General features: G+C 36.3%; 1 protein-coding gene across 2 annotated transcripts in view; it reads left to right on the forward strand.

Moving 5' to 3' along the window:
* The window catches only part of chodl (chondrolectin), an 11125-nt gene extending 6725 nt beyond the window's left edge, over nt 1-4400 (forward strand). Inside the window, exons 6-11 of one of the 2 annotated variants that reach the window (XM_074628488.1) lie at nt 1-203; nt 320-477; nt 1649-1699; nt 1913-1996; nt 2096-2192; nt 3894-4400. The exon at nt 1-203 is cut by the window's left edge and continues 30 nt beyond it. In XM_074628488.1, coding sequence (XP_074484589.1) covers nt 1-203; nt 320-477; nt 1649-1699; nt 1913-1996; nt 2096-2192; nt 3894-3981 — 681 coding nt within the window. In that variant the 3' untranslated portion in view covers nt 3982-4400. The remainder of the gene's footprint in view (nt 204-319; nt 478-1648; nt 1700-1912; nt 1997-2095; nt 2193-3893) is intronic. The other variant, XM_074628489.1, reaches the window with a different exon arrangement.
* Nucleotides 4401-14287: the final 9887 nt, after the last annotated feature.

A 14287-nucleotide genomic window follows, 5' to 3' on the forward strand; every position in this document is an offset into this window, starting at 1 on the left:
GGAGGAGGAGGAGGAGGAGGAGGAGGAGGAGGAGGAGGAGGAGGAGGAGGAGGAGGAAGAAGAGGAGGTATAGCGGACGGTGATTTCTGGATCGGTCTGACTCGGGTGGACGGAGTCGATCAGATTCATCCTGAACTCAGCAACACCTTCACTTCCTGTCCTCAGCTCTACCACTGGACCGACGGCAGTCTGGCGTCCTTCAGGTGAGGACATGAACAGACGGGGGGGCGTCTCCAGCTCTACGCAGATCATTCTCTTAACACTGTTGTTCATTTAGACATGTAAAGAACTGACTGTTCCCTGAACGATGATGATGTAGGAACTGGTATTTTGACGAGCCGTCCTGTGGAGGAGAGGCCTGCGTCGTGATGTACCATCAACCGACTGCACTTCCTGGTCTGGGCGGGGCTTATCTCTACCAATGGAACGACGACCGCTGCAACATGAAGCATAACTTCATCTGCAAATACGAACCAGGTACCATCAGCCAATCAGCTTCAGGCTCTGTTAAACCAACCAGGTACCATCAGCCAATCAGCTTCAGGCTCTGTTAAACCAACCAGGTACCATCAGCCAATCAGCTTCAGGCTCTGTTAAACCAACCAGGTACCATCAGCCAATCAGCTTCAGGCTCTGTTAAACCAACCAGGTACCATCAGCCAATCAGCTTCAGGCTCTGTTAAACCAACCAGGTACCATCAGCCAATCAGCTTCAGGCTCTGTTAAACCAACCAGGTACCATCAGCCAATCAGCTTCAGGCTCTGTTAAACCAACCAGGTACCATCAGCCAATCAGCTTCAGGCTCTGCTAAACCAACCAGGTACCATCAGCCATCTTTCTTTCCGTATTTGTATTTCAGTGGGTGCATCCCAAAGCTCTTATTTGTCGTTTCCTCGCTCCTCGCTCCTCGCACATCGCTCCTCGCACATCGCTCCTCGCTCCATTGCTCCTCGCTCCTCGCTCCTCGCTTGAACAGGAAGTTGTTCTGGTGCGCCATCTTGAAGACCGTCCCAAAGCTTTTATTTCTGCACCGAGGAGTGATGAGCGAGGAGCGAGGAGCGATGAGCGATGAGCGATGAGCGAGGATACACGAGAGCATCCTTCACGGAAGTCTTTTACCGACCGACACGCCCCCTTATTGGATATCAGTTACTGATTGGACGCTGCTGCTGACCAGACTGATCTGATAACTTTACCTCTCAGCATCACTGGAGTTTCATACCGGAGTGAAGACAGATCACAGATTAAAGGTTTTATAGTTTAGTTGTCTTCTGATTCACCATCTAGTTATAATCTGTGTTATAATCTGTGTTATAATCTGAGTTATAATCTGAGTAATAATCTGAGTAATAATCTGTGTTATAATCTGAGTTATAATCTGAGTTATAATCTGAGTAATAATCTGAGTAATAATCTGTGTTATAATCTGAGTTATAATCTGAGTTATAATCTGAGTAATAATCTGAGTAATAATCTGTGTTATAATCTGAGTAATAATCTGTGTTATAATCTGAGTTAGCTGAAGCTCTGATCAGCAGAAGGACCTGCAGTACCTCTCCTTCACACACCGTCAGTGAGGGAAACGGGGATGCATTAAGAGCTTTGGGATGCAGCAGTCATTCTTTCTGCCTTTCTTCTGTCTTTCAGAGAGCCATCTTGTGAAGGAACAGGGTGACACACCTGGAGGGCGTGGCACAGGTGAGCAGGGAAGTCCTTATTCACACATTTATTTATTTATATTGTATTTATTTATTATTAATATAAAGTTATTTATTTATATATATTTTATTTATAATTAATATAAAATGTATTTATTTAGAACTAATGTCATTATATTTGTGTATATATATATATATATATATATAGGACACACACACATATATATATATATATATGTGTGTGTGTCCTCAGAGGCGACCTCAGGTGGAGGTGTGGTGAAACAGCCTTCAGGCAGTGAGGAGGTTCCCCCTCAGGTGGCCATGGCTGGAGCTTCAGGTACAAGCCCCTCTGACCCCTGACCTCTGACCCCTGACCTCTGACCCCTCACCCCTGACCTCTGACCACGTCTCATTCTCTCCATCTGCCTCTCTCCAGGCATGTTACTGGTGTACGTGATCATACCCACAATCCCCCTGCTGCTGCTCATCCTGGTGGCTTCTGGGACATGCTGTTTTCAGATGCTCAGTAGAAGGTAAGACTGAAACTACAGAAACTACAAATCCCAGCAGCCCCTTCTTCTCCTGCTCCCCTCTGATAACAGAGAGGTGAAGAAGTCCCTCTTCCGGTTTCCTCCACGGGACCTTATTTCAGAAACAAGATAGTCAACGGAGAGAGAGAGAAATAAAGATCTGATCTGGTCTGAATCACACGTCTGATGTCTGCATGTCCAAGTGTCCCTGAGCGAGACACTGAAGCCACGTTGCTCCATGGAGCTTTACAGCCGAGGGGTCACAGAGGTCACAGAGGTCACATGGACCTGAAGCTATACGACCGATAGAATCCAGTTTAAAGTTCAGCCTCAGAGACGCACCGAGCTGACGGACAGACGGCGCTTTGTTTCATGTCCGTATCATAACGACAGCTTGTCTGTCCTCCGTCCTCGCTCCTCCTGTTCCTCTTCCTGAATGATGAAGACAGACGACCGCCGCCTGCTGAACGTTAGAGGGGAACCCTAGAGGGGAACATTAGAGGGGAACCTTAGGGGGGAACCCTAGAGGAGAACCCTAGAGGAGAACCCTAGAGGGGAACCTTAGAGGGGAACCCTAGAGGGGAACATTAGAGGGGAACCTTAGAGGGGAACCCTAGAGGAGAACCCTAGAACCATTGGCAGAGCATTTTGGAACATGTTTCTTGGGCGCTCCATCACCAGCTGTGCTGCTCATCCCACAAAGCTGTGATTCAGAAGCTGGTTCTGAAATAAGGTCCATGGTGGTTCACAGGAAGGGGCGGGGCTTAGTGCTGATGATGCAGAGTGTTTGTGTGTTTGTGTGTGTGTGTGTGCGTGTGTGCGTGTGCGTGCAGTGCTTACTCAGTGATTATGACGGGTCAAACACTCAGATGTTAACAAGAGCTGATTTACAGCAACTCCTCCTCCTGGCTCACTGCCCTGCTGCTGAGTGAGCGTGTGTGTGTGTGTGTGTGTGTGTGAGAGTGTGTGTGAGTGTGTGTGTGTGTGTGTGTGTGTGTGTGTGTGTGTGTGTGTGTGTGTGAGAGTCAATACCTGGCATCAGTTCAGGTGTTTCTTCTGCTTAATCTGAACCTCCAGTCTCTTTATATTCAGTCTGATGATGATATTGATAATAATAATAATAATAATAATAATATAATATATTAGATTTATATAGCGCTTTATAATATTCTCAAAGACGCTTTAACATAGTCGGGGGAAAACGGTGTGAGACAGACAGACAGGAGACGAACGACAAAAAGCGACATACACAGGAACAATCACATCCAGACACACGGACTGATGGGGAGGGGGAGGGGGAGGCTACGGGTAAGCAGAGGAGAAGAGATGTGTTTTGAGGCGGGACTGGAATGTGGTGAGGGAATCAGAGTCTCTGATGAGATTGGGGAGTGAGTTCCAGAGCTTGGGAGCTGCCCTGGAGAATGCTCTGTCCCCAAAGCTGCGGAGTTTGGACGTGGGGGTGGAGAGTAAACCAGCTGAGGTGGATCTGAGGGACCGTTGAGGTTGGTAGGGGGATGATGATGATGATGATGATGATGTTGATGATGTTGATGATGTTGATGATGTTGATGATGTTGATGATGATGATGATGATGATGATGTAGTGCAGTAGAAGTAGAAATACTCAAGTAAAATACAAGTACCTCTAATGTAGTACAGTACTTGAATAAAGTAGCGTGATGGTGATGTGGTCTCTGCCTGCAGTCCTCCCCGTACCAAGACCGTCACCGCCACCACCCAATCAAACCTGTGGATCTCCAAGACGCCAAGACCGGACCGCATGGAGGTCTGACGCCGTGCCGTGACATCACGGTGACATCACGGGGACATCAGTGCACCGCCATCAGAGAGACGACTTCACTTCACAACTCAGCCAATCATCTTCATCGTGCAATGACAGACGGGCGGAGCTTTGAGAGGACGATGATGTCATCATCGAGGCTTTTATTATACTCGTTTACTAGAGTACACACATTAGTACACACTTTAATACACACATTAATACACACACTAGTACACGCTTTTTATTTTTTTATCATATCAGGACTTCTTTAGTGACGTCACACATTCAACAAGACTTCTGTCATATATGATGTTTAATAAATGCGTCTTTCTTCGTCCTTTTTTTGCCGCTCCAGGTACTGCTACCGTAGCAGCACCGTAGCACTACCGTAGCAGCAGCACCGTACCGCTACCATAGCAATAGCACCGCACCGCTACCATAGCAGCAGCACCGTAGCGCTACCGTAGCGGCACCGTACACCGTACCGCTACCGCAGCAGCACCGTACCGCCCCCATAGCAGCGGCACCGTACCGCTACCATAGCAGCGGCACCGTACCGCTACCGTAGCAGCGGCACCGTACCGCTACCGTAGCAGCGGCACGTACCGCTACCGTAGAAGGGGCACCGTACCGCTACCGCAGCGGCACCGTACCGCTACCGTAGCAGTAGCACCGTACCGCTACCGTAGCAGCACCGTACCGCTACCGTAGCAGCAGCACCGTACCGCTACCGCAGCGGCACCGTACCGCCCCGTAGCAGTAGCACCGTACCGCTACCGTAGCAGTAGCACCGTACCGTAGCAGTAGCACCGTACCGCTACCGTAGCAGCAGCAGCACCGTACCGCTACCGTAGAAGCAGCGGCACCGTACCACTACCGTAGAAGCGGCACCGTACCGCCCCCGTAGCAGTAGCACCGTACCGTAGCAGTAGCACCGTACCGTAGCAGTAGCACCGTACCGTAGCAGTAGCACCGTACCGCTACCGTAGCAGCAGCAGCACCGTACCGCTACCGTAGAAGCAGCACCGTACCGCTACCGTAGCAGCGGCACCGTACCGCTACCGTAGCAGTGGCACCGTACCGCTACCGTAGCAGCGGCACCGTACCGCTACCGTAGCAGCGGCACTGTACCGCTACCGTAGAAGCGGCACCGTACCGCTACCGTAGCGGCACCGTACCGCTACCGTAGCAGCGGCACCGTACCGCTACCGTAGCAGCGGCACCGTACCGCTACCATAGCAATAGCACCGCACCGCTACCATAGCAGCAGCACCGTAGCGCTACCGTAGCGGCACCGTACACCGTACCGCTACCGCAGCAGCACCGTACCGCCCCCATAGCAGCGGCACCGTACCGCTACCGTAGCAGCGGCACCGTACCGCTACCGTAGCAGCGGCACCGTACCGCTACCGTAGCAGCGGCACCGTACCGCTACCGTAGCAGCGGCACCGTACCGCTACCGTAGCAGCGGCACCGTACCGCTACCGTAGCAGCGGCACCGTACCGCTACCGTAGAAGGGGCACCGTACCGCTACCGTAGAAGGGGCACCGTACCGCTACCGTAGCAGTAGCACCGTACCGCTACCGTAGCAGCACCGTACCGCTACCGTAGCAGCAGCACCGTACCGCTACCGCAGCGGCACCGTACCGCCCCCGTAGCAGTAGCACCGTACCGCTACCGTAGCAGTAGCACCGTACCGTAGCAGTAGCACCGTACCGCTACCGTAGCAGCAGCAGCACCGTACCGCTACCGTAGAAGCAGCGGCACCGTACCACTACCGTAGAAGCGGCACCGTACCGCCCCCGTAGCAGTAGCACCGTACCGTTACCGTAGCAGTAGCACCGTACCGTAGCAGTAGCACCGTACCGTAGCAGTAGCACCGTACCGCTACCGTAGCAGCAGCAGCACCGTACCGCTACCGTAGAAGCAGCACCGTACCGCTACCGTAGCAGCGGCACCGTACCGCTACCGTAGCAGCGGCACCGTACCGCTACCGTAGCAGCGGCACCGTACCGCTACCGTAGAAGCGGCACCGTACCGCTACCGTAGCGGCACCGTACCGCTACCGTAGCAGCGGCACCGTACCGCTACCGTAGCAGCGGCACCGTACCGCTACCGTAGAAGCGGCACCGTACCGCTACCGTAGCAGCGGCACCGTAACGCTACCGCTACCATAGCGGCACCGTAGAACTACCGTAGCGGCACCGCACCGCTACCGTAGCGGCACTGTAGCACTACCGTAGCGGCACCGCACCGCTACCGTAGCGGCACCGTAGCACTACCGTAGCGGCACCGCACCGCTACCGTAGCGGCCCCGATAGACTCGCCTGTCCTCCTTCACGCTGCAACGTTACTTTACTCTGTGTTATCACTTATTTCTTAGTGTTTCTCTGCGTAGCGTGAGTCTCCCGGTGGACGTAGACCGGTGGCGGCCCGGTAGTAACATGATCGTGTATCTGTATGTACGTACCGTATGTAGCCTATATATATGTATGTGTATATTTATGTACAGTATATGAACGTATACATATGAATATGTACGTAAGTCAATAAATGGATTTCTTCTTCACCAGGAAATAAAGCCGTTAAATTATAATTCATCAGTTGGTAAATATGTAGTTGAAGTGTGTGTGTGTGTGTGTGCGTGTGTGTGTTTAATACAAAAAGTGAAAATATGGTATGTCGATAAATTTCATAAAAAAAGTCATAGTATAGTATGCCGTAAAATTTATGAAAAAAAATTCATAGAATAGTATGTCGATAAATTATATGAAAAAAAGTCATAGTATGTCGAAAAAATGTATGAAAAAAAAGTCATGTCGAAAAAATGTATGAAAAAAAAGTCAGAATAGTATGTCGAAAAAATGTATGAAAAAAAAGTCATAGAATAGTATGTCGATAAATTTCATAATAAAAGTCATAGTATAGTATGTCGAAAAATTTTTGAAAAAAAAGTCATAGAATATGTCGATAAATTTCATAAAAAAAAGTCATAGTATAGTATGTCGATAAATTTCATAAAAGTCATAGTATAGTATGTCGAAAAATTTATGAAAAAAAAGTCAGAATAGTATGTCGTAAAATTTTTGAAAAAAAGTCATAGAATAGTATGTTGAAAAATGTATGAAAAAAAAGTCATAGTATAGTATGTCGAAATTTTTTTGAAAAAAAAGTCATAGTATAGTATGTCGAAAAATGTATGAAAAAAAGTCATAGAATAGTATGTCGAAAAATGTATGAAAAAAAGTCATAGAATAGTATGCCGTAAAATTTATGAAAAAAAGTCATAGAATAATATGTCGAAAAATGTATGAAAAAAAAGTCATAGTATAGTATGTTGATAAATTTCATAAAAAAAGTCATAGAATAGTATGTCGAAAAAATTTATGAAAAAAAAGTCAGAATAGTATGTCGAAAAAATGTATGAAAAAAAAGTCAGAATAGTATGTCGATACATTTCATAATAAAAGTCATAGTATAGTATGTCGATACATTTCGCAAAAAAAGTCATAGTATGTCGATAAATTTCATAATAAAAGTCATAGTATAGTATGTCGATACATTTCATAATAAAAGTCATAGTATAGTATGTCGATACATTTCGCAAAAAAAGTCATAGTATAGTATGTCGAAAAATTTATGAAAAAAAAGTCAGAATAGTATGTCGTAAAATTTTTGAAAAAAAGTCATAGAATAGTATGTCGAAATTTTTTTGAAAAAAAAGTCATAGTATAGTATGTCGAAAAATGTATGAAAAAAAGTCATAGAATAGTATGTCGAAAAATGTATGAAAAAAAGTCATAGAATAGTATGTTGAAAAATTTATTAAAAAAAAGTCATAGTATAGTATGTCGAAATTTTTTTGAAAAAAAAGTCATAGTATAGTATGTCGAAAAATGTATGAAAAATAGTCATATAGTATGTCGAAAAAATGTATGAAAAAAAAGTCAGAATAGTATGTCGAAAAAATGTATGAAAAAAAAGTCAAATAGTATGTCGAAAAAATGTATGAAAAAAAAGTCAAAGTATGTCGTAAAATTTTTTAAAAAAGTCATAGAATAGTATGTCGAAAAATGTATGAAAAAAAAGTCATAGTATAGTATGTTGATAAATTTCATAAAAAAAGTCATAGAATAGTATGTCGAAAAAATGTATGAAAAAAAAGTCATAGTATAGTATGTTGATAAATTTCATAAAAAAAGTCATAGAATAGTATGTATGAAAAAAAAGTCAGAATAGTATGTCGAAAAAATGTATGAAAAAAAAGTCATAGAATAGTATGTCGATAAATTTCATAATAAAAGTCATAGTATAGTATGTCGAAAATTTTTTGAAAAAAAAGTCATAGCATAATGTCGTAAAATTTTTGAAAAAAAAGTCATAGTATGTCGATAAATTTCATAAAAAAAAGTCATAGTATAGTATGTCGATACATTTCGCAAAAAAAGTCATAGTATAGTATGTCGAAAAATTTATGAAAAAAAAGTCAGAATAGTATAGTATGTCGAAATTTTTTTGAAAAAAAGTCATAGTATAGTATGTCGAAAAATGTATGAAAAAAAGTCATAGAATAGTATGTCGAAAAATGTATGAAAAAAAGTCATAGAATAGTATGTCGATACATTTCATAATAAAAGTCATAGTATAGTATGTCGATACATTTCGCAAAAAAAGTCATAGTATGTCGATAAATTTCATAATAAAAGTCATAGTATAGTATGTCGATACATTTCATAATAAAAGTCATAGTATAGTATGTCGATACATTTCATAATAAAAGTCATAGTATAGTATGTCGATACATTTCGCAAAAAAAGTCATAGTATAGTATGTCGAAAAATTTATGAAAAAAAAGTCAGAATAGTATGTCGTAAAATTTTTGAAAAAAAGTCATAGAATAGTATGTTGAAAAATGTATGAAAAAAAGTCATAGTATAGTATGTCGAAATTTTTTTGAAAAAAAAGTCATAGTATAGTATGTCGAAAAATGTATGAAAAAAAGTCATAGAATAGTATGTCGAAAAATGTATGAAAAAAAGTCATAGAATAGTATGTCGAAAAATGTATGAAAAAAAAGTCATAGTATAGTATGTTGATAAATTTCATAAAAAAAGTCATAGAATAGTATGTCGAAAAAATGTATGAAAAAAAAGTCATAGTATAGTATGTTGATAAATTTCATAAAAAAAGTCATAGAATAGTATGTCGAAAAATGTATGAAAAAAAAGTCATAGTATAGTATGTTGATAAATTTCATAAAAAAAGTCATAGAATAGTATGTCGAAAAAATGTATGAAAAAAAAGTCAGAATAGTATGTCGAAAAAATGTATGAAAAAAAAGTCATAGAATAGTATGTCGATAAATTTCATAATAAAAGTCATAGTATAGTATGTCGATACATTTCATAATAAAAGTCATAGTATAGTATGTCGATACATTTCATAATAAAAGTCATAGTATAGTATGTCGATACATTTCGCAAAAAAAGTCATAGTATAGTATGTCGAAAAATTTATGAAAAAAAAGTCAGAATAGTATGTCGTAAAATTTTTGAAAAAAAGTCATAGAATAGTATGTTGAAAAATTTATGAAAAAAAGTCATAGAATAGTATGTCGAAAAATGTATGAAAAAAAGTCATAGAATAGTATGTTGATAAATTTCATAAAAAAAGTCAGAATAGTATGTCGAAAAAATGTATGAAAAAAAAGTCATAGTATAGTATGTTGATAAATTTCATAAAAAAAGTCAGAATAGTATGTCGAAAAAATGTATGAAAAAAAAGTCATAGTATAGTATGTTGATAAATTTCATAAAAAAAGTCATAGAATAGTATGTCGAAAAATGTATGAAAAAAAAGTCATAGTATAGTATGTTGATAAATTTCATAAAAAAAGTCATAGAATAGTATGTCGAAAAAATGTATGAAAAAAAAGTCAGAATAGTATGTCGAAAAAATGTATGAAAAAAAAGTCATAGTATAGTATGTCGATAAATTTCATAATAAAAGTCATAGAATAGTATGTCGAAAAATTTCATAATAAAAGTCATAGTATAGTATGTCGATACATTTCATAATAAAAGTCATAGTATAGTATGTCGATACATTTCGCAAAAAAAGTCATAGTATGTCGATAAATTTCATAATAAAAGTCATAGTATAGTATGTCGATACATTTCATAATAAAAGTCATAGTATAGTATGTCGATACATTTCATAATAAAAGTCATAGTATAGTATGTCGATACATTTCGCAAAAAAAGTCATAGTATAGTATGTCGAAAAATTTATGAAAAAAAAGTCAGAATAGTATGTCGTAAAATTTTTGAAAAAAAGTCATAGAATAGTATGTTGAAAAATTTATGAAAAAAAGTCATAGTATAGTATGTCGAAATTTTTTTGAAAAAAAAGTCATAGTATAGTATGTCGAAAAATTTATGAAAAAAAGTCATAGAATAGTATGTCGAAAAATGTATGAAAAAAAGTCATAGAATAGTATGTCGAAAAATGTATGAAAAAAAAGTCAGTATAGTATGTTGATAAATTTCATAAAAAAAGTCATAGAATAGTATGTCGAAAAAATTTATGAAAAAAAAGTCATAGTATAGTATGTTGATAAATTTCATAAAGAAAGTCATAGAATAGTATGTCGAAAAATGTATGAAAAAAAAGTCATAGTATAGTATGTTGATAAATTTCATAAAAAAAGTCATAGAATAGTATGTCGAAAAAATGTATGAAAAAAAAGTCAGAATAGTATGTCGAAAAAATGTATGAAAAAAAAGTCATAGAATAGTATGTCGATAAATTTCATAATAAAAGTCATAGTATAGTATGTCGAAAATTTTTTGAAAAAAAAGTCATAGCATAATGTCGTAAAATTTTTGAAAAAAAAGTCATAGTATGTCGATAAATTTCATAAAAAAAAGTCATAGTATAGTATGTCGATACATTTCGCAAAAAAAGTCATAGTATAGTATGTCGAAAAATTTATGAAAAAAAAGTCAGAATAGTATGTCGTAAAATTTTTGAAAAAAAGTCATAGAATAGTATGTTGAAAAATGTATGAAAAAAAAGTCATAGTATAGTATGTCGAATTTTTTTTGAAAAAAAGTCATAGTATAGTATGTCGAAAAATGTATGAAAAAAAGTCATAGAATAGTATGTCGAAAAATGTATGAAAAAAAGTCATAGAATAGTATGCCGTAAAATTTCATAAAAAAAGTCATAGAATAGTATGTCGAAAAATGTATGAAAAAAAAGTCATAGAATAGTATGTCGATACATTTCATAATAAAAGTCATAGTATAGTATGTCGATACATTTCGCAAAAAAAGTCAGTGTGTCGATAAATTTCATAATAAAAGTCATAGTATAGTATGTCGATACATTTCATAATAAAAGTCATAGTATAGTATGTCGATACATTTCATAATAAAAGTCATAGTATAGTATGTCGATACATTTCGCAAAAAAAGTCATAGTATAGTATGTCGAAAAATTTATGAAAAAAAAGTCAGAATAGTATGTCGTAAAATTTTTGAAAAAAAGTCATAGAATAGTATGTTGAAAAATTTATGAAAAAAAGTCATAGTATAGTATGTCGAAATTTTTTTGAAAAAAAAGTCATAGTATAGTATGTCGAAAAATGTATGAAAAAAAGTCATAGAATAGTATGTCGAAAAATGTATGAAAAAAAGTCATAGAATAGTATGCCGAAAAAATTTATGAAAAAAAAGTCATAGTATAGTATGTTGATAAATTTCATAAAAAAAGTCATAGAATAGTATGTCGATAAATTTCATAATAAAAGTCATAGTATAGTATGTCGAAAAATTTTTGAAAAAAAAGTCATAGCATAATGTCGTAAAATTTTTGAAAAAAAAGTCATAGTATGTCGATAAATTTCATAAAAAAAAGTCATAGTATAGTATGTCGATACATTTCGCAAAAAAAGTCATAGTATAGTATGTCGAAAAATTTATGAAAAAAAAGTCAGAATAGTATGTCGTAAAATTTTTGAAAAAAAGTCATAGAATAGTATGTTGAAAAATGTATGAAAAAAAAGTCATAGCATAGTATGTCGAAATTTTTTTGAAAAAAAGTCATAGTATAGTATGTCGAAAAATGTATGAAAAAAAGTCATAGTATAGTATGTTGATAAATTTCATAAAAAAAGTCATAGTATAGTATGTCGATACATTTCATAATAAAAGTCATAGTATAGTATGTCGATACATTTCGCAAAAAAAGTCATAGTATGTCGATAAATTTCATAATAAAAGTCATAGTATAGTATGTCGATACATTTCATAATAAAAGTCATAGTATAGTATGTCGATACATTTCGCAAAAAAAGTCATAGTATAGTATGTCGAAAAATTTATGAAAAAAAAGTCAGAATAGTATGTCGTAAGATTTTTGAAAAAAAGTCATAGTATAGTATGTCGAAATTTTTTTGAAAAAAAAGTCATAGTATAGTATGTCGAAAAATGTATGAAAAAAAGTCATAGAATAGTATGTCGAAAAATGTATGAAAAAAAGTCATAGAATAGTATGTCGAAAAATGTATGAAAAAAAAGTCATAGTATAGTATGTTGATAAATTTCATAAAAGTCATAGAATAGTATGTCGAAAAAATGTATGAAAAAAAAGTCATAGTATAGTATGTTGATAAATTTCATAAAAAAAGTCATAGAATAGTATGTCGAAAAATGTATGAAAAAAAGTCATAGTATAGTATGTTGATAAATTTCATAAAAAAGTCATAGAATAGTATGTCGAAAAAATGTATGAAAAAAAAGTCAGAATAGTATGTCGAAAAAATTTATGAAAAAAAAGTCATAGAATAGTATGTCGATAAATTTCATAATAAAAGTCATAGTATAGTATGTCGAAAAATTTTTGAAAAAAAAGTCATAGCATAATGTCGTAAAATTTTTGAAAAAAAAGTCATAGTATGTCGATAAATTTCATAAAAAAAAGTCATAGTATAGTATGTCGATACATTTCGCAAAAAAAGTCATAGTATAGTATGTCGAAAAATTTATGAAAAAAAAGTCAGAATAGTATGTCGTAAAATTTTTGAAAAAAAGTCATAGAATAGTATGTTGAAAAATGTATGAAAAAAAAGTCATAGTATAGTATGTCGAAATTTTTTTGAAAAAAAAGTCATAGTATAGTATGTCGAAAAATGTATGAAAAAAAGTCATAGAATAGTATGTCGAAAAATGTATGAAAAAAAGTCATAGAATAGTATGCCGAAAAATGTATGAAAAAAAAGTCATAGTATAGTATGTTGATAAATTTCATAAAAAAAGTCATAGAATAGTATGTCGAAAAAATGTATGAAAAAAAAGTCATAGTATAGTATGTCGATACATTTCATAATAAAAGTCATAGTATAGTATGTCGATACATTTCATAATAAAAGTCATAGTATAGTATGTCGATACATTTCGCAAAAAGTCATAGTATAGTATGTCGAAAAATTTATGAAAAAAAAGTCAGAATAGTATGTCGTAAAAATTTTTAAAAAAAGTCATAGAATAGTATGTTGAAAAATTTATGAAAAAAAGTCATAGTATAGTACGTCGAAATTTTTTTGAAAAAAAAGTCATAGTATAGTATGTCGAAAAATGTATGAAAAAAAGTCATAGAATAGTATGTCGAAAAATGTATGAAAAAAAGTCAGAATAGAATGTCGATAAATTTCATAAAAAGTCATAGAATAGTATGTTGAAAAATTTATGAAAAAAAGTCAGTATAGTATGTCGAAATTTTTTTGAAAAAAAAGTCATAGTATAGTATGTCGAAAAATGTATGAAAAAAAGTCATAGAATAGTATGTCGAAAAATGTATGAAAAAAAAGTCATAGTATAGTATGTTGATAAATTTCATAAAAAAAGTCATAGAATAGTATGTCGAAAAAATGTATGAAAAAAAAGTCATAGTATAGTATGTTGATAAATTTCATAAAAAAAGTCATAGAATAGTATGTCGAAAAAATGTATGAAAAAAAAGTCATATAGTATGTTGATAAATTTCATAAAAAAAGTCATAGAATAGTATGCCGTAAAATTTATGAAAAAGTCATATAGTATGTCGAAAAAATGTATGAAAAAAAAGTCATAGAATAGTATGTCGAAAAAATGTATGAAAAAAAAGTCAAATAGTATGTCGAAAAAATGTATGAAAAAAAAGTCAAAGTATGTCGTAAAATTTTTGAAAAAAGTCATAGAATAGTATGTCGAAAAATGTATGAAAAAAAGTCATAGTATAGTATGTTGATAAATTTCATAAAAAGTCAGAATA

Source organism: Sebastes fasciatus, unplaced genomic scaffold, assembly GCF_043250625.1.
Source record: "Sebastes fasciatus isolate fSebFas1 unplaced genomic scaffold, fSebFas1.pri Scaffold_38, whole genome shotgun sequence".
Taxonomy (NCBI): domain Eukaryota; kingdom Metazoa; phylum Chordata; class Actinopteri; order Perciformes; family Sebastidae; genus Sebastes; species Sebastes fasciatus.